Source organism: Erinaceus europaeus, chromosome 15 (assembly GCF_950295315.1).
Source record: "Erinaceus europaeus chromosome 15, mEriEur2.1, whole genome shotgun sequence".
Classification (NCBI taxonomy): domain Eukaryota; kingdom Metazoa; phylum Chordata; class Mammalia; order Eulipotyphla; family Erinaceidae; genus Erinaceus; species Erinaceus europaeus.
Window position 1 is genome coordinate 14,846,841 of NC_080176.1, and position 24,392 is coordinate 14,871,232.

Genomic DNA, 24,392 nt, shown 5'->3' on the forward strand with positions numbered 1-24,392 from the left:
GGAATAAGAGCTAGAAAACATGCCAAGAAGTAGACTATGTATTTCATCCGTCCCAGACCACTAAGACTTATCCTTTTTCCATAGTACCAAGTAAGTCCACAAAATGACCCAACAAGCCAACACCACTAGTTGGACACATGGCAGCACTCCGGGTGGGTGGTCCCCAAGACCTGAGGAACCCTCAAACTGGCTGATTTTTTATTATCTTTATTTATTGGATAGAAATAACCAGAAATTGAGAGGGGGGGTGAAAGAGAGGGAGAGAGACACCTGCAATAATGCTTTACCATTCCCCCCCTGCAGGTGGGGACTGGGAGCTTGAACCCAGGTCCTTGTGCACTGTAACATGTGCACTCAATCAGGTGCTCCATCACCTGGCCCCTTCAAACCGACATCTTTTTTTTTTTTAATATTTATCTATTTATTCATTCCCTTTTGTTGCCCTTGTTTTATTGTTGTTGTTATTGATGCCGTCATTGTTGGATAGGACAGAAAGAAATGGAGAGAGGGGAAGACAGATGGGGAGAGAAAGACAGACACCTGCAGACCTGCTTCACTGCCTGTGAAGCGACTCCCCTGCAGGTGGGGAGCCGGGGGCTCGAACTGGGATCCTTATGCCGGTCCTTGCACGTTGTGCCATGTGCGCTTAACCCACTGTGCTACCGCCTGACTCTCTCAAACCAACTTATATCTTGGTTGGTGGCACCCAGGGAGGCTTTATGCCCCATTTTCCCTCCTTCCATCCTGTGTTCTGAGCTACAGATGTGGCCTAAGCAATAGGCCCAGAAGTTTCTCAAAGCTCTCAGGTGGGGTCAGACACTGGAGCTTCCTCTACCAAGAAGGCCTCAACTCTGCCTGGTCCTCCACCTATTTATTCATCCATGCAAGATGACTTCATTCACTCATTCATTCATTCTTTCTAGGATACCCACTCTATGCTGATGGACAGACATTTAAGTAAAAGCAGACATGGTATCAGCCTCTGAACTGATATACCTGCAGTGCCTGTCACAGGTGATACTAACAAATGTTGGATGGATGTGTCTCCTCCTTCAATATAATTTGACAAACTTAATTACTGGGTGCCCTTCAGCTTATGGCAATCCCCAAAGACAGGTAGCTACACGTGTTATCTCCTCCTCACCTTGCTGAGTATTCTTGCTGCAGCCCTTCACTCAGGCCCTGCCTGCCTCTGTGGGGAGCTGTTTGTGGCCCCAGCCTTCAGCCAATGTCATCCAAGAAATACATCTGAGATGAGCTACAACACAAATGAATGGGCAGCTTTATTGATTTTTTTACCTCCTAACATCCCCTCCTAGTAGTGGATATAGGTTGCTCAGTGTCTGGCAGGGATCTCAGATGCAAAGGGAAGTCAAGGGCAACGGTCAATCCAACAGGGACTTCATCAAGGGACCAAAACCCGTTTCTTAGAATTCCTCTTGCAAGTGAATGCTGGAGATTAAAAATTATGTTTTCATACCACCAGCGTGGCTTAAATACTTCCTTGACAAATAATAATAATAATAATAATAAATTATCTTCAACTCAGAAAATAAGTTGTGCTCAGCAGAGTGACAGGAGGGTCCATTCATTGCATTGCACCACGAGCTGGACGGGGGGGGGGGGGGGGGGGGGCAGGCACCGGCAGCCACACCTACATGGCATGGGCAAGCGGCAGGTGTAAGCTTCTGCGTCAAGGGCGTGGGGTGGCCCTTTGGTGGTGGCCTATCCTGAGGGAGATTTCAACACCCCCTTTGCTTTCCTCCTCACGTCCGTCTTGTCTTCTGTTTCTTGGCTTGTCTCTTTGCATCTTCTGGGCCACTGCTATCAGAGGCTGTCTGGCCAAGAGTTCGAACTCCCTGCAATCGACTGGTCAACTGCAACAGTAAGGGGATGAGCTAGAGAGAGAAGAGAGACAGAGAATATGAATGATGGGCCAGGAGAAGACTTCCACCCAGGGAGCAATTACACAATCAGCTCCTTCTTGGGACATGGTCACCACCAGTATGTGGCAACAAATGACTCAGTTGAGAAAGTACTTTGTAGTCGAGAGGGCAGAGACAAGTGGGCAACACATCCCTAAAAAAAACTCCAGGTCCGAGGCTTGCACAAGCCTGGGGGTGGGGAGATAGATGGCTCAATGGGTATTATATACATCTTTTCCTTTATTATTACTGCCGCCAGGGTTATTGCTGGGGCTTGGTGCTTGCATAACAAATCCACCACTCCTGGTGGCCATTCCCCCCCTTCTTTTATTTAATAGGACAGAGACAACTAAAGAGGGAGAGACACAGGCAGCCCTATTTCACCACTGGTGAACTTCCTTATCCCCCACACAGGTGGGGACCAGGGGTTTGACCCAGGGTCCTTGCACAGTAATGTGTGTGCTCAAACCACTGCCCAGCCCCCCATTTATAAGATTCTAGCTTCCATTCTTGGTTGGCACTACATGGGAGCTCCATGAACAGCACCAAGGAAACTTCCAGGATGGTGGGGCAATGTTTTAGTTCTCTCTCTGTCTCCCTCCCTTCAAAGTATAAATTTAAAAACTGAGTTAGGAAGGCCTCTGAACAGTACCGCACATGTGTGCAGGACTAGGTTTATTTCCTAGCAAGATTAAAAAAAAAAAAATTAAAAAGCCCGGAAAGTAGATCTGGGGCTGGAGTCAAGGCTGTTACAGTCCTGTCCCACCCTGGCAGTGTATCCACTGCTGCTGATGCTTCACAGCACTCAAGGTCATTTTCCCTGACAAACCCTGGGAGGGGCTCTGCAGACCCTACCTTATCGTGGTTGTAGCCGGCCAACAGAACAAGCAGTGTCAGAGGCAGGGCGATGTAGGATCCTTGTGCAATGTCCTGCTCAGGCAGCTTCCGCTGCAAAGACCAGGGGCAATGTCACTCCTCAGTTGGCTCCCTCTTGCCTAGCACCACCATGACTCAGGGTGGCCCACCAGTCTTCCCAACCCACTGACATATACAGACACCCTGGAGTCCTAAATGACCCAGAGGAATAATGAGGCACCTCCAAAAATAATGTACTTCCAGAAGTATGGGCAGGTCAGAGGGTACACACTGCCAAGCATGACATTAACGTAACCCTTCCCTGCTAAGTCACCCCTGAACTAGTGACCTGAATAGTTCCACCCACCCTGTTCTACCCACACCCATGTTGCCAGTTATCTCCTTGAAGGGACTCAAAACATATGGGGAAACTGGGAATGTAAAAGGGAGCCAGGGTCAGGGGCCTTTAAACAGTTGTCCTGTTCACTCTACCCCACAGCAGAAGCACAGCTCGTACAGTTTTCCTTTAAGCCACTCCTCACCATGGGTTGTTAGCCCCCACCCCCGAACCACTCCCTCCTTTTCTTACCGTGGGATTAAAAATCAAGGTGATGTGTTTATGGTAGCCCACTGCAGTAAAAGACACTTGAGGCAGGACATAGTCATACTGGGACCTGGGGAGCGTGGAGTCCAGGAGCACGACATAATTCTGTGCACAAAAAGTCATTTTCATACAGGACAGTTTGGGTAAAAAGAAAGGAAACCAAGACCTAACAAATGGCTGTGATGCAAAAAGATTTGTTTTTTGGGTTTTTTTTTGCCTCTAGGGTCATCCATAGGGCTCAGTGCCTACACTACGAATCCAGTGCTCCTAGTGACCATCTTTTTCCCATTGTTGTTATTGCTATTATTGTTGTAGTTGCTGCTGCTGTTGTTGGGCTAGGACAGAGAGAAATTGAGAGAGGAGGGGAAGACAGAGAGGGGGAGAGAAAGATAGACACCTGCTTCACTGCTTGTGAAGCTTTCCTCCTGGAGGTGAAGATCAGAGTAACTTTAACCTGGGTCCTTATGCTTGGTATCATGTTCACTTAACCAGGTGCACCACCACCTGATCCTGTTTCTGGCCTTTTGATACAGATCATCTTCACAAGTGTGAGGTGATGTCTCATTGGGGTTTTGATTTGCATTTTCTTCAAAAGTAATTGAAGTTGAACATTTTTCACATGCTGTATTTTTTTTTTGAGAAATGAGTATTCAAAATCTGTCCATTTTTTGATGTCATTTGCTTGTTGTTACAGAATTATATGAATTCTTTAAGTATTCTGGATATTAGCTCGTCTAAGGTGTTATATACAAATATTTTCTCCTAGTCAGTACATTGCCTTTTCACTTTTGTGTAGAAAGAATTTATGTTTTAAAGACTACCCCTATTCACACAATCAACCAAGATCCCTAACTTCAGAGTAGTCAGCTCAGCAGACTATTCCATCACTGAAAGGTGTGTGTCTCCCATGTCGCCAAGACTGTGCCTTCTGATCAAGTTTACACAGCCTGCAGCACTATTTTTATAAGCATATTCAACCATGACAACGATGGTCCTTTGAGGACCTGACTTTATGAAACACAGAAAGTTATTATGAGTCAATTCTGATGAGAGAAGAACAGACTGAAGACTATTTTCAACCTAAAATGAGGTGGACTTTAAAGGGATGAAACTGATGTGGCTCATGGGTTGATGGTTTCTAAGAATACAGAATCTGTTAAGTAGTTCCAGTGATGGTCACAGCCCTGTGTGCTAAGCCCCAGCCACACACCAGGCACTGTGAGCACTGCGACAGGCAAGTCCCTGCTCTGTCTTCAGTCACTCACTAATGCAGGACTGGTACCCTGTCTACAGATGGGAAGAGTGAGGTCAAAGGAGGTGAAAAACAATCTGCTCAGAGTCACTCACCCAGTAAGGTGAACTAGGTGGATTCTGGCCAAGCTATTTCACTAGTGTTGTGTTACCAAAGGGCATGGAGAGTGGCAGGGAGGTGGCTCAATGGGGAGAGTGTATAAGGTTCTAGATTTAACCTCTAGCATTGCTTATGATGAAATGGTCTGTGTTCTCTCTCTCTCTCTCCCTCCCTCCCTCTCCCTTCCCCTCTCTCTCTCTCTCCCTCTACTTCACACACACACACACACACACACACACACACACACACACACACACACACACACACACTATCTAAAGAAATGGGGGAGGAATCCCAAAATGCCATCACTACTCACTTCATTATTGTACAGCCACTTCATGCTGAGAAAAGCCACTGTGTACCATCCCCAATGTAAGTAGTAAGAAGCCAAGAGGAGTGTTACCTTCAAGACCACAGGCTAAATCCACCAGAAAATAACCAAATTCTGTGGTTTCCTCCCACCATGCTCACTACAACAGCTTCCTCTGGCTAGTTAGAATGAGTAAAAATCATTCTATAACCAGCAAATGATGCCCACATTAAGGCACTGGTTAAAAAGATGATAGTACTGGGACCAGGAGGTGGTTCATCTACTGGAATGCACATTTTATCATGTGCAAGGACCCAGGCTTGAGCCCTTATCTACCACATGGAAACATCATACAAAAAAGAAGGAAACTTCACAAGCAGTGAAGCAGCACTGTGGTGTCTCCCCACCTTCTCTTTGTTCCACTCTCTCATCACCCCACCCCTGCCTTTCACCTTCTATCTGGAGGTGGAGAGAGGATACTATTTCCTACATTGTGGGTTACCATACAATAACTGAAAACAACATTTTAAGACTTAATGATAAGGAGAAGTCTGTGATGTCTTCACTGACTAGTGCAGATTACAAGGTAATATATACAACAGTGGCTGTGGAAATAGCCCAAATAGACGTTCATACTTGAGGCTCTAGGTTCAATCCCCAGCATTATAAGTACCAAAGTGGTGCTCTGCCTTTTTTCTTTCCTCTCTGCCTCATAGGAAACTGCCCCTCATATGCAAAAAGCTTATCTTTAAAAAAAAATTTTTCAAAAAATAGTGTGAATTGCTAAAATAAGCACACAGATATAAACATTTATATTATAGGTACAGGCATATAGGTGCTGACAAAAGACTAAAAGGAGACCTACTCACAGTGGATGGCATTCTGTCTGATTGCCCTGAGATCACCCACCACATTTTTATTTTTATTTATTTTATAAACAGGAAAACAGGTAACAAAGAATCAAAAAAAAAAAAAAAAGAAACCCTACAGAGCCCAATGACCTTTGGCTCAGAGTATACCTTGTCATCCATTTATGTAAAGAGACACCTGGGGAAAAAGGAGAGAACTGTGCTTCCCTACATTGAACAGTGCAATTAAAATACAGGCAGGAACAGTATCAAAGGTTTAAGTGTTACCTGGTCGTCCCTAAGAAGGGGCGGGAAGTGGAAGAAGAGAGATTGGCCAAGTGAAACCGTCTGGATTGGATTGTCGAGGTTCTCACTTTTGTAAAGCTTTACCTGGAGAGCAGAAACAAAGCAGGACACACTTGGGAAATTGAAGCTTTCTTTTCTTTTTCTTTGCTGTTGCCAGATTTCACTACCAGAGGAAAATTTTTCATATACTGTATGGTTGGAAAAGTCATGACACATTTTTACATAGAAATGGGGCTGGGGAGACAGCATAATGATTCTGGAAAAAAACAAAGCAAAACAAAACAAAACAAAACAAAAAAAACTTCATGCCTGAGGCTCTGAAGTCCCAGGTTCAATAGCACATACCACCAGAGCAGTGTTCTGGTCTCATTCCCTCTTTCTTATTAGTTTATTATCTTTTACTTACTTATTAGATAGAGACAACCAGAAATTAAGAGGAAAAAGGTGACAGGAGAGAGAGAGAGAGAGAGAGAGACACCTGCAGTTCTGCTTTACCACTTGTGAAGCTTTCCCTCTGCAGGTGGGGACTGGGGGCTTGAACCTGGGTCCCTGCACAGTGTGACATGGCCCTTCTTATTCCCTTCTTATTCCTTATTCCTTATTCTATTTCTATTTCATTGAAAAATATTATCAATAGTGGTCTGGGAGGTGGTGCAGTGGATAAAGCATTGGATTCTCAACCATGAGGTCCCGAGTTTGATCCCCAGCAGCACATGTACCAGAGTGATGTCTCTCTGTTCTCTCTCCTCCTATCTCTCTCATGAATAAACAAACAAGTAAATAAACAAATTCTTTAAAAAAAAAAAAAGAAAAAGAATAAATTTTTTTAAAAATAAAGAAAAGAAAAATACGTCATGACTTTTCTGACAACCCAACAGAAAGCCCACAATACCAAAACCTCCCCTAGTGCCACTGAGCCATGCATGGCAAACCAGGCGTAGACTGGTGGCTCCCCTTGCTGGCCCCAATAAACATTTCCTTTCCACATCCTTAAGACTGGGAAAGAATCTTTGGAAATGGGTTTATCTGAAAGAGAATCATTATGACAAGCCATGCACAAAATATCTAAGACCCTGATCCTGTGACACATAGAGAAATATAAGATTTTGGGGCTGGGTGGTAGCACACTTAGTTAAGTGCTAACATTACAGTGTGCAATGACCCAGGTTCAAGCCCCTGGTCCCCACCTGCAGGGGGAAAGCTTCATGAGTGGTGAAGTAGGGCTGAAGGTATCTCTTCGTATCTTTCCCTATCTCCCACACCCCTCTCAATTTCTGTCTCTAATAAATAAATAAAATAAATTTGAAATATAAGATTTTAAGAGTCAAAAGACTTATGTTAATGTCAAAAAAGGAATTTATTATAAGCATAATAGCAAAAAGAATCACTTTTAATGTATCTATAATGGAACTCATTTTACACACATGGCTGACAATTCTAGCTCTAAAAGGTAACCTTACTATTCCCACGGAGACTCAGAGCCTATGTCACCTATAGGCTGAAAATTTATACATATCGGAGGGACTCTGGGACTCAACCCACATCACTAAGAGTCTTCCCCACATGCTGTAACCCTAACTCTACAATCATCCCTTAAACCTGAAATGCTTTCCCCTTTAGCATTTGGTTGTCTGGATGCTTCCAAAAGCAGTTAAGGGTGTTTTTTTTCTCCCCCCTGGCCTCTTACTGGCCTAGACTGGGTGTGTCTGTTCTTGAAGGAAGTATAGTCTTGGTCAAAGCAGAAAAGTGTGTAGCACTTTGTATCTTCTACAGAGAATGTGGGCCCCTGCCCAGTGTTCACACTCACACTTTCCTACCCAGCAAGAGGATCCTTTATAAGATAAAGGCCACAGATTTGAAGCCTGGGTTACATCCAAGATTACATAGTGTTCATTTTTCCAGTACAATGTTATAAGTAAATTTAAATGCATTGTCCATAGGAGACTGGGTGGTAGGGCACTGGGTTAAGCGCACATGGTGCGAAGTGCAAGGACCTGCACAGAGATCCCGGTTCGGGCCCCCAGTTCCCCACCTGCAGGGAGGTCACTTCACAAACAGTGAAGCAGGTCTGCAGGTTTCTCTCTGCCTCATCCAACAACAACAAGAGTAATAGCAACAACAACAACATCAAATGGAAAAAATGGCCACCAGGAGCAGTGGATTGCAAGCACCGAGCCCCAGCAATAACTGTAGTGGCAGAAAAAAAATGAAAAAAAATGCATTGCCCACATTTAAAAAGCAGCTGTTTAGGGCTGGGTGGTGGCACACCTGGTTGAGCACACATGTTATAATGTGCAAGGACCCAGGTTCAACCCCTCGCTCCCTACCTGCAAAGGGAAAGCTTTGTGAGTGGTGAATCAGTGCTGCAGGTGTCTCTGTTTCTCTTCACCTCTGTGTCCCCCTCCCCTTCAATTTTTGTATATTTTAAACCTGGAAGCAACCCAGGTGTCCAACAACAGGTGAGTTGCTGAGCAGTTGTGGTATATATACACAATGGAATACTACTCAGCTATAAAAAATGGTGACTTTACCGTTTTTAGCCGATCGTGGATGGACCTTGAAAAATTCATGTTAAGTGAAGTAAGTCAGACACAGCTACACCAGCTATATGAAACTGGGACAAATTTCTCCCCAATGATTAGCAACAGTTCTCCCAGAAACATGGTGTGACAGAAGTTCCTTAAATCTCAACTTCTACCCTGGGCAGGTGGGACTTGGGAGGGTCTCTGCCAAGAGAGCCTGACTCTACTCATTTCAAAGCAGAAAAGGGAATATTATAACCTTCAAAGTCAGCTGGATGGCAGCTGGGGAAATAGCTCAACTGGAGAGTAGGGGAGATAGCATAATGGTTATGGGAAAAAGATTTTCATGCCTATGATTCCAAAGTCCCAGGTTCAATTCCTCTGCACTAAACCAGAGCTGAGTAGTGCTCTGATAAGAAGAAACAGAATGAGAAAGAGGAGGAGAGAGAGAGGGGGAGGTGGAAGGAAGAAAGGAATGAACAAGCTCAAGTGGTAGATCAAATCAAGTTGGATTCCGGATTTGATCTCTTGCAATTGCATGCATCAGAGTGACTTCTCTCTCTCTTTTTCTTTCTGCCCATGTAAAACTCTCATCTATATAATAATAATAATAATAAATTAAGCTTTAAAAAGATAAGCTGGACTTACCCATAATGTAGAAAGATACTCAGAAGAAGTGATCACATTTCCACTTAAATCAAACTGATTAATCTGCCGAAAAACTATGATGTTTACATCATCAATGTCATTATTTCCCACCTAGAAAGAGAGAAGGAAAAGGTACTGAGAATGCTGGCTGGCTGATGAGCTACTTTATGGCAAGCTTCATTTCCAGAGTAAAGTTTGCTGTGGAGAAGTAAAGGTCACAAACTGAAAATAAGGAGATAAATGAACATAACTGGCTATACTTTGATGAGTCATATAATTTCTCCCTAAGTCTTAAATTACTTGTCAACATCTTTAAAAGAAATACCATATACAAAAAAGCCACATATCCCTGTTTCCTTTGCAAACAGAGAACTGTTCTTATACGGCAGCCACCGAAGAGGCCATAGCTGCCCCTCTGGGTAGCATGTGCTCTCATGTGGTCTTTCTTTTTTCTTTAATTCTGTTAAAGGTCTCATTCATCTATTAATAAGAGCAATAAGGGAAGAGAGAAAGAGAACCAGAACTCTGGTACATGGGTTGACAAGGATTGAACTTAGGACCTAATGTTTGAGAATCCAATGCTTTATCCACTTTGCCCCCTCCCAAACCATGTCTGACAATTTTTCCTGTCTAGCCACGGTCCACAGAATTGCTTCTGATTCTGGCCTGTCACCACAGCCAAGTATGAGATTTTAAGATATAACCATCATAGCCACTTCTGATGCCAGATGTCATTAAAGACATCAAGAAAACCCACTTTATCAGCTAAATATTTCAAGATGACCCACTACTCTCCTCATGCCAAAGTCACCAAGAGGCAGTCCCTCTTGTCCCACCCATACTCTCTGTCAAACAAATGAGAATGATTTCCAGTGAGAAAAGTTTCACTTCAAATGATTCCTAAGCTCCTTCCTGGGACCTGGAGGGCTGCCTCTTTAGGGACCAATGTATTAAGTAGTCACTTTCCTGAATTCAAAAGATTCTGCCCACCAAGTGGGAAGACGAGGTCTTATGAGCATGAGAAACAGAGTGACCCCGCCACCAATTAAACCCCTGTTCTCATCACTCTCCCTTGATTGTAAATACTACTTAGATCTCAAGATCCTTAACTTGCAGAGTAACAACTGGAACTTGCCGAAAAGTGGGAAAACAACAGGTTATGCTTCTTTTCTAAATGCACTCTGGAGATGCTGTGCATTAAAAACCCTACATAAGATCGCGCTTGTATGACACTATTCTAGAAGAACTCTTAATTAGGACTCAAATGCAACATATGAAAGGCAAACAAGCACAAACGTGCCAGAGGATTTCTGACCAGCAATCACACTGTGATTCTGCTGGAGGACTTCAGAACTTACTGCAACAACCCGGTGGTGAGGAAGGGCTCGTTCAATGTGGTCATTGCCTTCTGTCTTGAGTTGAACATGGTAGACACATCCTGGCTGCAAACAAAAAAAAATCCAGCATTACGTCCCCAGTGAGGGGCTTTTCAAGCAAAAGCCCACCTGACTCTGTTTTGACCACAGGACCATCCCCATGGCCCTCCAGCTTGTGTCACACCTTGGTTTCTATGCCTGTGGCCTGCTCACCCCGCTTCAAGGTTCCTTGAGAAAACACCTGCATGAAGAAACATCTATCCAAACTTTTACAAGACCTTCAGTCTCCATTGTTTCTTTTCTTTTTTAAGATCCAGAGAGAAAAAGACAGAGAGGACCCAGCAGAGAAGTTTCATAGCATGGACACTTCCTTCAGTGCAGTGTGAGCCTGGCCTGAACCTGCTTTGTGCATATGGCAAAGCTACATGCTATCCAAGTGAGCTATTTCACAGGCCCTGTTTCTTCTACTGGGTTGAGGCAGGGTGGGGGCAAGAAACTGAAACTTCTATTTCAGAATTATAATGCTTATTCTGATAACTTTCCTTGCTATCTGTCCTGCCACTCTATCTTTATTACACTCCTTGGATTGCACAGACTAATAGGTAGTCACATTTGCTAAAACATACTTTTTTTTTTTTTTGCCTCCAGGGTTATTGCTTGGGCTCGGTGCCTGCACTACAAATCCACTGCTTCTGGGGGCCATTTTCCCCACTTTGTTGCCATTGTTATTGTTGCCACTGCTGTTGTTACTGCACAGGACAGAGAGAAATTGATAAGAGATGGGGAAGATAGAGAGGGGGAGAGAAAGATAGATACCTGTAGACCTGCTTCACCACTTGTGAAATGACCTCCCTCCAGGTGGGAGCCCGGGGGCTCAAACTAGGATCCTTATGCCAGTCCTTACGCTTAGCGCCATGTGCAGTTAACCTACTATGCTACTGCCTGGCCCCCTAAAACAGACAATATTCTGTAAGATCTTTCAGAACAGAAAATAGCACAGCTGACCTCGTGACTTACAAGGATCTAAAGCACCAGTCTATTTTCAAAGGTGTGCGTGTAAGTAAGATGAGACAGCCCTAAGATGCAGTAATTTGTTTCTGATACTAGTATGGATAGTATGGCTCTAGTCTCCTAAAGTTACATAGACTGTGATCACCTTTGTTCCTATGGTGGCATAAAAAATGACACAAAGACTACAAGAACCAGGGACACCTGGGGTAGGCAGACTGTTTCATTAGAAAGACAATAAAGCTGTTCTTTTTTTTTTTTTTTCCCCCAAATTAAAACAATCACATTTATGGTCACCAACATATTAATTCACTTTACAGCTTAGTCAGGACTGGCAGTGTTGTGTTCATTCAAAAGAATTATCTGCATCTCAGAGAGGGAGAGACAAGAGTAGACTTTCTCTTTTCAGAAAAGGAGACAGCTTTGTGAGGCTTAGAAGAGCAGGCAGTATCCACTGTTCCAGGCCTGTGACTGCGCTGGGCAGGAGCCTGGTGGGGCAGCTGCTTTCATGCTCACCCAACTCGTTCTTGGCCTACTGACTCAGAGATTTGCCTTCATCTTTAAACAACAAATCTTCATTTTTCTCACTTAAGATATCTGGGTCATTACACTGGCCAGAGAACTCAGTGAATGACTGGACACTACTTGGACTGAAATCCTTCACAAAAGCTTCAGCAAGGAATCTCCAGCCAGGGATCCCCTGGGAAACCAGCAAACTTGAATGTACAGCCTTTGCAAGCATCCAAGGCTGTTCTCCAGGCCCTGTGGACATGCTCAGTACACGCTGCCACAAAGGGACAACTTTGAAAAATGCTGAGAGTCAGGGCCAATGAATTAACACCTAGTCAGAGGAAGGGAATGTCAGGGAACAACAATTAAAATGCAGATCAACTCCCATGGAGAAGGAATATATATGCAGTTTAATCATACCAAATGTTTTCAGTTGATGGATTTAGAATATGTTTGGGCTAATAAGACACTGGTAAAACCAAGATGCTGCTACTATATTTTCTTTTTATGACCACAGGAGTGAGATCAAGCCCCAAACAGCTCAGAGGGTGGTGTTTGCACAGGCCCCTCCCACCCTCCTGACTGATAATGAGAAAAGCTACAGACAAAATATGCCAAGTTCTGGATTCAAGAGAGGAACACCTGGGAAAGGTTTTTTTTTGCTCCCCCCTTGTTGCCCTTGTTATAGCCTTGTTGAGGTTATTATTGTTGTTACTGATGTCATTGTTGGATAGGACAGAGAAATGGAAAGAGGAGGGGAAGAGAGAGGGGGAGAGAAAGATAGACACCTGCAGACCTGCTTCACTGCTTGTGAAGCTACTCCCCTGCAGGTAGGGAGCCGGGGCTTGAACTGGGATCCTTACGCTAGTCCTTGTGTCGAGTTGCCTGTGCTTAACCTACTGCGCTACCTCCCGACCCCCGGCTTTTTTGCTTTTAATCAATGTCAAATCAACGATTAATGTGATAGAGCCGCTTGTCTGTGACGCCAGCACTGAGCAGCCTCCCTAGGCCAACTTTTTCACTATTTTAGAGAAAGAGACAGAGGGGAGAGGGATACCATAGAGAAAGACACCATAGCAGCACTCCACCATTCACGGTACTTTTTCCACCAATCCTCTTGCTGTCCATGATGCTTCCATGTGGTGTCAAACCCAAGGATCCTGTGCATGTTTACACATTTTCCTACGGATGAGCTATCTCCTGACCCTGTTTTTACTTTATAGCCACTTGCTGAGTCAATGTGTCAGGTGTCACTCTATGTATTTTACATGTATTAACTCTTTTAATATTGACAGTCTGAGCCAAGCATTATTCTCACCCTCTTTTTATAGATGACAAAACATACATAAAAGGATAGAAAACTTGCTTGAATTTATAAAGCTACATAATGGCGGTAGCAGGGTTTGAATTCAGGCAGGAAGATGTCTTTGCAGCTAAACAGAAAATGAAACTGAGGTTAGGTGTGCACTAGACATAAGGCCAAGGGCTAGGCCCTCAGGAATGGTGGTCCCTGCTTGCATCTGAGTGGCAGAGACTCACCCATAATACTGCCCCATCCGAGTTTCCTTGGGGGAACCAATGCCTCAGGAAGGAAGGCAGATCTGCAAGCCAGCTGAGAACAGCTTCCTGGCTGAGGAACTCATCACCGGGGCAGTTGACCACACTCCCCACCAACCACTCCTGAGTGCACATCCAGCCTCCTTCTGCCATTCACGTTGCTCCTCCAATCCAGAGACATCTGGCCTGTGAGCCCACCTCAGAGGCTTAACCACCCAATGCCTGATGCTAGGCAAATGCTGCACACAACCACCCAGTTTTCAAAATTGTACTTTGCCACAATGTGACAGCTAGATAAAGGCAAGCTGTGTAAGTTATAGCAGGGGCCAGGAGGTTTCCTGAGCCCTAGTCCCTCCCAAGTCCTCTTGCTCAGCCCCTCCCTAGCAGTCTTGGAGGTATATTAAGACATCTCTGAGCACAGTATGAAAACAAAACTAATAAGACATATTCTCAGTCTCACCAGCAATCCACGCAATCTGAACTTCCCTTCTTCATCTGTCACAGTGTCTTCCCCATAAATGCTACAGTCGTTCTGTCCGACCGCTTCCATGGCAACACCCTGTTCTGGCTCTCCGTTTAAAGAAGACACTGTGCCATAACAACTAGAGTGACAAGAGAAGAAAAGAAATGTGATGTTCTCTGGGCTTCCTGAAGCACAGCAGGGACCTCAGGTAACGCCATGCATTTAACAAGTGGCAGTGGAGCACAGCTCAGTGAGGAGCTATGTCCCAGTGACACAGAAAACTCAGTCCTTGGGGTCACTTCCCAGCCCAGCCTTCCTACTAGAAGCTCAGGCCACCTGAAGGGCTGTCAGCAATTTCTCTTTTCAAGTATCTTTAGGGCTACTCTAGAAAACTGTAATGCAAAGGGCTAAACGGTATTTTATTCCATTTTATTTTCAGACTTCATGTTAAATAATAAAGAATCAGATAAATGGAAAATAAATCATTACATCTTTCATTCCACATATTCAGTCAGAAATGGTCTTTTAGGGGGCAGGGTGGAAGAACAACTGGTTAAGCGCATACATCACAGTGCACAAAGACCTAGGTTCAAGCCTCTGGTTGCCCCCTACAAGAGGAAAGCTTCATAAGTGATGGAGCAGAGCTGTAGGTGTCTCTCTGTCTCTTCCCCTCTCAATTTCTCTGTATCTATCCATTAATAAATTTAAAACGGAAATGGTCTTTTATTCTAAACCAATCCTCCCAGTTAACCTTTCACCTCAAGTAGTTTTGAATGTATAAAAATACACAAAGACATTTGTGTAAATATATATATATATATATATATATATATATATATATATATATATATATATATATATGTAACATGCAATACAGCTCCATAAACTAAAATTCACATAAGTCTTCTCTGGAAGTATCCAGAAGAAAGGAAAACTTGGTTGAGAGAAACTATTATATACTTTAATCAACATTTTGAAGCTTTACTCAAGTGAATGAATTTCCTACTTCTAGAAAATTAATTCAAGTTTAAAATCCTCCCCCCTACCCCCAAGCACTGCTCAGCTCTGGTTTGTGGTGGTGCAGGGAATTGAACCTGGGACTTTGGAGCCTCAAGTAGAAGAGTTTTTTTTTTTTTTTTTTTGCATAACCATTATTCTATCTACCCCCACCCTTAAAATATTTTTCAAAAGTGCAAATTTTGGGCAATAAAATAAACATTTTCTGGCTAATTTCAAAACAGACACTTGTGACTTCATCACTCTTTGAAAAAAAAATAATTAAGGGAAGCAGTGAAAAACCCATGGATCTCATTCTGTCCCTACCTTACAAGGAGAAGGTGGGGCAAGTTGCTAGAAAGGACCTAGAAAGGGGAGCAGGCTGCTCACCTGTAGGCTGTTCGGTACCCGGTGATGGTGATCTTCAGGTTCTGACCCTCCTGCACCTCAATCATTTGGGAGGACGGCTCAAAGCGGAACTCTTTCATCATGGGCTTGAAGTAGTACTGCCCAGGGCTCTGCCAAGAGATAAACAACCGCAAACTAAGCCTCTGCTATCACATCCAGGCGTGGCTTAAAAGGGCTAAAGTCAGCACTCAGGGGCCCCAAGGCAGACAGAAATGGTAGCCCTGACCACAACAGTTATATTAACAGCAATCACAGAAGAGAAAGGGGGGGTGGGGGGACTGTGTGAGTATATTACAAGGTAATAAATCCAGAGCAACTATATCCCCTGCCCCAGGTTTATTTTTAATTTTGTATTTCTTTAGACAGGAAAGAGAAAAAAGCTAAAGGTACCAAACCATTGTTCTGGCAACCAGAGAGTTCCTCTGTACTGTCCACAGTGTTCTCCTATGGTGCTGAGGGACTCACACTTAAGAAGGTATGTATTCTACCTCCTGAGCCACTTCCTGGACCCCAGCAATCACAATTCTAGTATCAGCTGTCATTCCCATGAATCTGTAGTAACACTGTGAGCTAAGAATCATACCTGAATTTTATAAATGAAGAATCTTAAGTTCAGAGAGTTGAGTAACTTGCCTGAGATGAGACAGCACATAGCAGAGGAAGGTTTAAACTTGGGGGTGTTACTGCAGAGCGTCATCGTTCAGATACGCCTCACTACCTCTTTGCAAGATCATCTGAACAGTTGCTCTAGTTCCAGGAATGACAAGAATGACAAGATGGCCAATTAACATGTACATCCTGAGTCCCCATCAGTGTGTGTGTGTGGGGGGGGGAGAAGGTAACCTACATCACCAACGAAAATTTGGTGCTATCCACAGGAAGCATGCTTTGCAGAAGAAACACAAGCTAAACAGCAGACAAGACTCAGCATTAATAACAACCCGAACCTGCGGTAAAACAAAGGAATGCTAAAGAGACTAGCCACTGCGGTCAGAGCAATTAATTACATTGTCTTAGTGACAAGTGGGTGACCAGCAAACAAGAAGAGTGTGAGGAAGGGAACATGAATCAGCAGCATTAAGTTCTGAGAAGCACAATCCTCTAATTAGATTTGCTCCCTGAAGAAACATAAAGCACTCCACACTGATTTCTTGTTCGCACTTTGTCAAGCAATACATAAGTCACATACATCGAGTCCCTACTCTCTGGGTAAAGAGTGTAAATTCCAGTACAGCTTACCAGGTTTGAGAATGTCAGAATGCCATTGTCCTGAGTCAAGAGGTTGGAACGAAACACTCCACCACTGAGGGATAAGAGGACCCCAGGGAGCGGCTGGTCATCTTCAGCTTTTATCTGGAGATGAGAAAGGAACAAAGTGAGCAAGGTGAACAGATACTAATCAGGAGGAAGATTTTATTATCCAAGTGGTAATTCCTAGAATTTCTTTTTTCATTGATAATAACTGGATGATAAAAGGTTCATTCCTCATCCCAAAGGGTAAGTAATGTCAACATTGGTGTGTAGCCTCCAGAACCATTTTTATCTCTTTTCAACAATATTCATTAATGAGAGAGGCTAACAGAGAGATTGAGAGAAAGAGCAAAAAAGAGGGAGAGTATACACACCCCAAAGATGGCAGATGTGATACTGCTGAGGATCAAACTAGGGACCTAACATTCAAGAATCCAATACTTCACCACCTCCTGGGGCACAAATATTTTTCTCTTCTAAATAATCTGTTTAAAAATATTATTTATGGGGGTCAGGCAGTAGCACAGTGGGTTAAGTGCACATGGCGCAAAGCACAAAGACAGGTGTATGGATCCCAGTTTGAGCCCTCGGCTCCCCACCTGCAGGGGAATCGCTTCACAAGTAGTGAAGCAGGTCTGCAGGTGTCTATCTTTCTCTCCCTCTCTCTGTCTTCCCCTCCTCTCTCCATTTCTCTCTTTTCTATCCAATAACAACAACAACAGCAATAACAACAATAATAATAACCACAACAATGGTAAAACAAGCAGGGTAACAAAAGGGAAAAAATGGTCTCCAGGAGCAGTGGATTCATGGTGCAGGCACCAAGCCCCGGCAATAACCCTGGAGGCAAAAAAATATATAAAAAATAAAATAAATAAAAATATTATTTATTTCATGAAAGAGAAAGAAAGAGAAACTCAACTCAGCTCTGGCTTATGGTGGTGCTGGGAATTAAACCTGGACCTCAAAGCCTTAGACATGAAAGTCTTTTGCAGAACCATTATGCTACTTCCCCAGCTCTTAAATCTTTTCGTTGAAGTAACATTGGTAAGTTTTAAATGTGCATCATTGGGAGCCGGGCGGTAGTGCATTGGGTTAAGTGTATGTGGCACAAAGTGCAAGGACCCGCGAAAGATCCCAGTTTGAGCCCCCGGCTCCCCACCTGCGGGGGAGTCACTTCACAAGTGGTGAAGCAGGTCTGCAGGTGTCTACATCTTTCTCTCCCCCCTCTGTCTTCCCCTCCTCTCTCCATTTCTCTCTGTCCTATACAACAACGACATCAATAATAACTACAACAATAAAACAAGGGCAACCAAAGGAATAAATAAAATATTTTTTTTTAAATGTGCATCATTAAAAATCAACAATTGTAAATGCTGCATAATGTACACCACTGAGAGTCCAATTCCATTCCATCAGACACCCAACCCTTATACCCAGCTTATCTGTTCTCCTAGCCTTCGGCTAACCACTCATGATCTTACAGTTCAGGTTTAGTTCTGTGCCTGCCTACCTTCCCTCAGACATTTTCCTGGAAGTTCACACGGATATAGTCTCAATGCTTCTATAAGGTGCATCTCACTATAAATAGGGCTCAGCAAACCCCACACATGGGACGGCCATTTTGTGATGGAAAAGGAAAAGCCATCTAAATGGCCCCAAACATACATCTCTTTGTGCACTTATGTTTCTCTCTTTATCAGAACTACTGGCTATCATGGAAATGAGATGTGGCATAGAGGGTAAGATGCTGGACTCTCAAGTATGAGCTCCTGAGTTCAATCTCCACTATCACATGTGCCAGAATGATGCTCTGATTCTCTTTCCCTCTTCCACTCTCTATCATTAATAAATTAATAAGATGGAGGGAGAGGTGGGGAAGAAGGAAAAGAAGAGGATGAAGAAGAGGGATGATGGCGACAACTACTACTGCTGCTGCTGACTAGGTGCACTTTAATATCAGAATAAAACCACCAAATTGTAGCCCCCAGTGGCTGCAACCATTTTTACTTCCATAAATTATCAATACATTAAGAAATATAAGGTATTAAGTGGGAGTAGATAGCATAATGATTGTGCAAAGAGATTTTAATGCCTGACCTCTGAAGTCCCAAGTTCAATACCACCATAAGCCAGAGCTGAGCAGTGCTCTGGCAAAAATAACAATAATAAATATAAAATTTAAATTACAATTATAAATATAAGGTATCCAGAAAAATGAGTGTTCATTAGTTATTCAAATCTAATCTATAATTAGTGTTTCAATGGTGACTTCTTTTGTATTTCCTCAGTTGCTATCAAGGTTGAATGCTTCTCTACATTAATCACTTGTATTTTTTACTGTAAAATTGCCTTTTTACCTCCTTTGTTCATCTTTTCTCTATTACCTTTTTTGTTAAAATCAACTTTAGGAGTTCCTTGTAAACCAGAGATATTACTTATGGAAAAGTTCTTCCTCATTTGAACTTTTTAAAATTTAAAACATAGAATTTTAAATTTTTTTAATTTTTTTTTCCTCCAGGGTTATTGCTGGGCTTAGTGCCTGCACCATGAATCCACCGCTCCTGGAGGCCATTTTTCCCCCCTTTTGTTGCCCTTGTTGCTGTAGCCTCGTTGTGGTCACTATTATTACCACTGTTGATGTTGTTTGTTGTTGGATAGGAGAGAAATGGAGGAGGGGAAGACAGAGAGGGGGAGAGAAAGACAGACACCCACAGACCTGCCTCACCGCCTGTGAAGCGACTCCCCTGCAGGTGGGGAGCCCGGGGGCTCGAACTGGGATCCCTACGTCGGTCCCTGTGCTTTGCACCACATGCGCCTAACCCACAGCACCACCGCCCAACCCCCATTTTAAAATTTTTTTTAAAGATTTAAAAAAATATTTATTCATTTAATTATTTCTTTTGTTGTCCTTGCTGTGTTATTGTTGTAGTTATTATTGTTGTTTTTATTGATGCCATGGTTGTAGGACAGGACAGAGAGAAATGGACAGAGGAGGGGAAGACAGAGAGGGGGCGAGAAAGACAGACACCTGCAGACCTGCTTCACCGCTTATGAAGCAACTCCCCTGCAGGTGGGGAGCTGGGGACTCGAACTTGGATGCTTATGCCGGTCCTTGTGCTTTGCACCACGTATGCTTAACCCACTGCACTACCGCCCAACTCTCGAATTTTTAAATTTGATGGTCTGCAATCAGTCAATGTCTTGCTTTCACTCTGGTGTTAAAAATACTGACTCAGAGGGAGTCGCTCTGTCTTCCCCTACTCTCTCCATTTCTCTCTGTCCTATCCAACAATGACAACAACAATAATAACTACAACAATAAAAAACAAGGGCAACAAAAGGGAATAAATATAGAAAAAAAACAACTTAAAAAAAATATTGACTCAGGAAGAGAAAATAGTTGACACTTACTTGACAGATGCTATTATATCTCTCCTTCTCTACCTTCCTCCCTTGCTATCTTAAGTAGAAAAGTTTTTAAAAGTCCACTGGGAGCAGTGGAGCCAGGCAATAAGGCCTAACATGGCAAAAACAAACCAAAAAAAACCATGTAGTGTTACCTCAAAGCTTACTCCTGCTAATGCATAAGCCTTAAAGTCTCCGATGGTTCCTTCTACTGCTGTCAAAACATAACCCTCCTTCTGGGAGGTTACGGTGTATTCCAGGTCACTGTGCAGAGGTCCAACACTGAATAAGAGAAAACAAACTGCTACCGACAGCTGTTTCCAATCTGGGAGGAAGCACTACCGATTCTAAGTCAACCTGTACACCCAATTCCCTTAGCCCCCCTCTGCCCCTCTATGTGGTCCTAAGAACTTACCTATAGGCACCTTTGTCATCAGTAAAGACGGTGATCAGGGGTGAGCTCGCTCCCTTTTCACTAATGACAATCTCAACTCCTTCCAACTCAGGGTGAATCTGTCCTTCTAGAAATAATCCTGCTTTTCCATGGATCTCAATCAGTTTCCCTGGGCAGCTTTCTAAGAAAGAAATAAGTAGAACAGGACTTAGTTGCAAAGGCGAAAGAACCATCTAGTTCTAAAGCATCCTGTTAAAGAAGGACCTAACACTGGTTTTAGAATATCTGCCTTTTGTCCACTGCCCCCACCCCCCCATGTTACAGGTCACTGAATCTCTGGCCTTTTCTATGTTTTGTGTTTAGACAGTGTTGCAAAATTTGCTTTCCAGTAGGCAGCTGTTTAATCACTTATAATTATCCAGTCCCCCAAAAAAACCTTCCAAAAGAAAATAGAAACATTGCGAACAATTCAGACATGTGACTAATTTCACCCATTTCAGCAAATCAGTGACTTTGCTTTTTACCTACCTTCTGGAGCAAATGCAAAAACATCAAGGAAAAACAAGCCCATTTTCAAAAAGGTTCCCCCAATTCTAATAGCAAACATTAGTTTGACTTAGACCTTTCGCTCACTCGTGAAATAGTAATATCTACATACTGAAGGGTATTTAAGATACTTTACAAAGACACTTTCACTAACATGAATGGTTAAATGCAGCTAAAGGAACAGGTGTCAAGTGTGTCACTGGCTGGACATTTACCTCCACTAACAGTGGCTTCCATGGAAGGGGGATAAAAGAGAAGCTCTTTAGATGAAGGTGTCACAGTGATTTTCTCTCCAGACCTGAAATAAGAGAAACATGTCAGTATGGCCTGTTGTGTCCCATTAGGAAGAATCTGAGGGGGGCAGGGGAGATAGCATAATGGTTATGCAGAGACTGTCAATCCTAAGGCTCCAAGGTCCCAGGTTCAATCCCCCACACCACCACAAGCCAGAGCTGAACAGTGCTCTGGTAAGTAAAATAGTAAATAAAAATAAAAAAATAAAAACAGACTCCAAGAAGAATCTGAGGTTGTAGAGGATTACAGAGAAAAGCCTAGGTGAGCTTACCGTGCCCAGTAGGAGAAGTCATAGGAGAAGGGCCCTTGTAACTCATCCACCATCTCCTGCACTGGGAGCTTGGTCCTTCCTTCTCCACCTTCCTCCTTGCCAATCTTCTCCCTCTCCTGTCTGCGGCTTTCAATCTCGGCCAGCTGCTGCTCCCTCCGCAGCTCCTGTACAGACTTCAGAGGGCCCAAGACCAACGCAGGTTCACTGTCAATGGAAGACCTGGGGAGGAACGGATATCAGAGGATATGGTCACTCAGCCCTGCTGTCAAGGGAAACTCATATTCGTGCAAACAACGATCCACATATCAAAGACCAAACACTTTTTTAAAATGTCATCACCACACCAGGATTTTTTCAGATGAAAAAGGATGGGCACGGGGAGTTAAGAAGGGAAGACTATATGTCACAGCACTGACTAGTGTGGGATCTGGACTTGAACCTGGGTCATGCAAGGCAATGGAGGAGAACAATCCAAGTGAGCTACTTTGTCAACCCTCAAAGACCAAACACCTTTCAATGTCACCACTGCAGCATGATCTATTTTCAGTAAACAAACCATTTTCAAAAAATGAAAAGTAAATTTTTCAAGGGCAGTACTGTCTAGATTTAGGATGGGATGAAATCTCATTTGCTTTACGTTAACTAGAACACATGTCAGGTCTCCTGCTGGATGCTTACTCCCTGCAAGTGAGCCCATGTAGTGGTCCAGGGCTCAAACCTGGGTCCATGCACACATGGGTCCTCTGCCAGCATCCATGTTTTTTTTTCCCCTCAGCACAGACTGGAGATGTTTCCCTTAGAAAAGACTGGAGAAATTTAAGACACAAAAGAGCTGTCAGAAGACTCTTCCCCATCTGCTATTAATTCCTGAATCATAAGAGGAGAGGTTCAAGGCTGTTGTGAATTTATGACGATGTCATACAAACATAAGAGAGGGAAGGCCATTTGTATATACACTTAGAGATAAGAAATCAAAAACAATTTCACAGAGTCTGAGAGAATAGTCCCCAGGGCTCATCTGCTACCCCACCCCCATAGCCCACCATGAAACACTAGTCTTACTTGATAGTCACAGTGACATCCATCATTTTGTCAGTGGTGATAGTTCCAAGGACATGATGGCGAATGGCTGTCAGCGTCAAGATACTGGGTGAAGACCTATAAATCAAAGAAGTGGAAAGAAAACAGTGGTGATATCAGCTAGTCATTCTCAAAGGATCGCAAACAACACTGTTTATGGGCGACCTTCCTGACCCCAAAATATACTGCACAGGATTGCTCTTATTTAAAACAAAGTCCCTTTGGAAATGTGGGCATCCCTTGATTTTCAAAATCTTAAGTTTGAAGGCCAGAGAGATAGCTCATTGGGTAGGGTGTGAACCTTACCATACATATGGACAGGTCTGAGCCCTGGCAAATGAGATTGTCATGGCACCAGGGAGAAGGTCTGGGGCTACAGTGGCTCTTCTCTCTCTTTCTGAAGTGAGAACCCAACCCAGGAGTGGTGACACGGTGCATGTGCAAGGCACTGGTTATATTCCCCAATCCCAAACAAAGGTCAAGTACCTATTCCACTCACCAAAAGAAAGTTGATGAGGTTTTTTACTTTTACAAAAACAAAACAAACAAAAAAACTCACAATCAGGAATAGCAGGTGGTATCTGTTTTGGAGCAGATATTCTAGAGACAGAGGCATTGTGAGTGGAACAAGAGAGGCTCCAACAAACTCCTTCCTGGGACTACATTCCAAGCCTGTCCATCACAGCATTCCCCTGTGACTGGATGTGTAGCTTAGCTTTGCTGTTACTTGGTATAACCCGGGTCGCCAAAGGTTTCTAATATAAGTGAATGAGTAGTTTCTGTGCTTTACTCCACTGGCTTAAAAATAATAATAATAATAAAGTTTTCCTAGGAATTCTTGACTTCCAGATAATAGGGAGGACCTGCGTCTAGAGGTTTTTTCAAAGAATAAACTAATTTTTCACTACAAAACTTTTTTTTAAATCCTGCAGGGTTATCACTGGGGCTTATATGAGGAGTCTTCTGCTCCCAGCAGCCATTTTTTCCCTTTACCTTTCTTTCTCTCCTTCTTCCCCTACAGAGAATGAGGGAGAGTGAAAGAGACATCTCCAGCACTATTCTAATGCTTATGAAGTTTTCTCCTGCAGATGGGGACCAGGGGCTTGAACCTAGGTCCTCTTACAGGTGCACCACCACCCAGGACCAATTCCAAATCTTTATACAGCCAATTAATTCCCAATGAAAGCCGTAAGCATCTGTAAAGATACCAAATTGGCAGGCTTGAGCTGGAGAAATTCCTATCAGTGAGGGCTAAGTGGTTTAAATTAACTAAAGATGATACTTGAGACATTTCAAAACTATAATCTTTTTTTTTTTTTTCCCCTCCAGGGTGATTGCTGGGCTCAGTGCCTGCACCATGAATCCACCGCTCCTGGAGGCCATTTTTTCCCCCTTTTGTTGCCCTTGGTTTTTTTATCATTGTTGTGGCTATTACTATCATTGTTGTTGTTGCTGTCCTTG

The 24,392-nt window shown here is 43.4% G+C and overlaps 1 protein-coding gene and 1 long non-coding RNA gene across 2 annotated transcripts in view; both read right to left on the bottom strand.

The window, feature by feature from the left end:
- Positions 1-1,259: 1,259 nt before the first annotated feature.
- The window catches only part of LOC103107726 (BOS complex subunit NOMO1), a 64,072-nt gene continuing 40,939 nt past the window's right edge, over positions 1,260-24,392 (bottom strand). Inside the window, exons 18-31 of the mRNA XM_007516536.3 lie at positions 22,914-23,009; positions 21,852-22,070; positions 21,502-21,584; positions 20,762-20,921; positions 20,502-20,628; positions 16,927-17,040; positions 15,670-15,797; positions 14,281-14,422; positions 10,728-10,811; positions 9,370-9,480; positions 6,182-6,283; positions 3,370-3,489; positions 2,781-2,873; positions 1,260-1,898 (exon numbers count right to left, since the gene is read on the bottom strand). Coding sequence (XP_007516598.1) covers positions 1,767-1,898; positions 2,781-2,873; positions 3,370-3,489; positions 6,182-6,283; positions 9,370-9,480; positions 10,728-10,811; positions 14,281-14,422; positions 15,670-15,797; positions 16,927-17,040; positions 20,502-20,628; positions 20,762-20,921; positions 21,502-21,584; positions 21,852-22,070; positions 22,914-23,009 — 1,711 coding nt within the window. The 3' untranslated portion in view covers positions 1,260-1,766. The remainder of the gene's footprint in view (positions 1,899-2,780; positions 2,874-3,369; positions 3,490-6,181; positions 6,284-9,369; positions 9,481-10,727; positions 10,812-14,280; positions 14,423-15,669; positions 15,798-16,926; positions 17,041-20,501; positions 20,629-20,761; positions 20,922-21,501; positions 21,585-21,851; positions 22,071-22,913; positions 23,010-24,392) is intronic.
- LOC132533093 (uncharacterized) lies at positions 3,578-6,175 on the bottom strand. Its single transcript, XR_009544979.1, has 2 exons — positions 4,989-6,175; positions 3,578-4,944 (listed from the first exon to the last, which is right to left on the bottom strand). It is a non-coding gene; the product is annotated as an uncharacterized LOC132533093 (long non-coding RNA).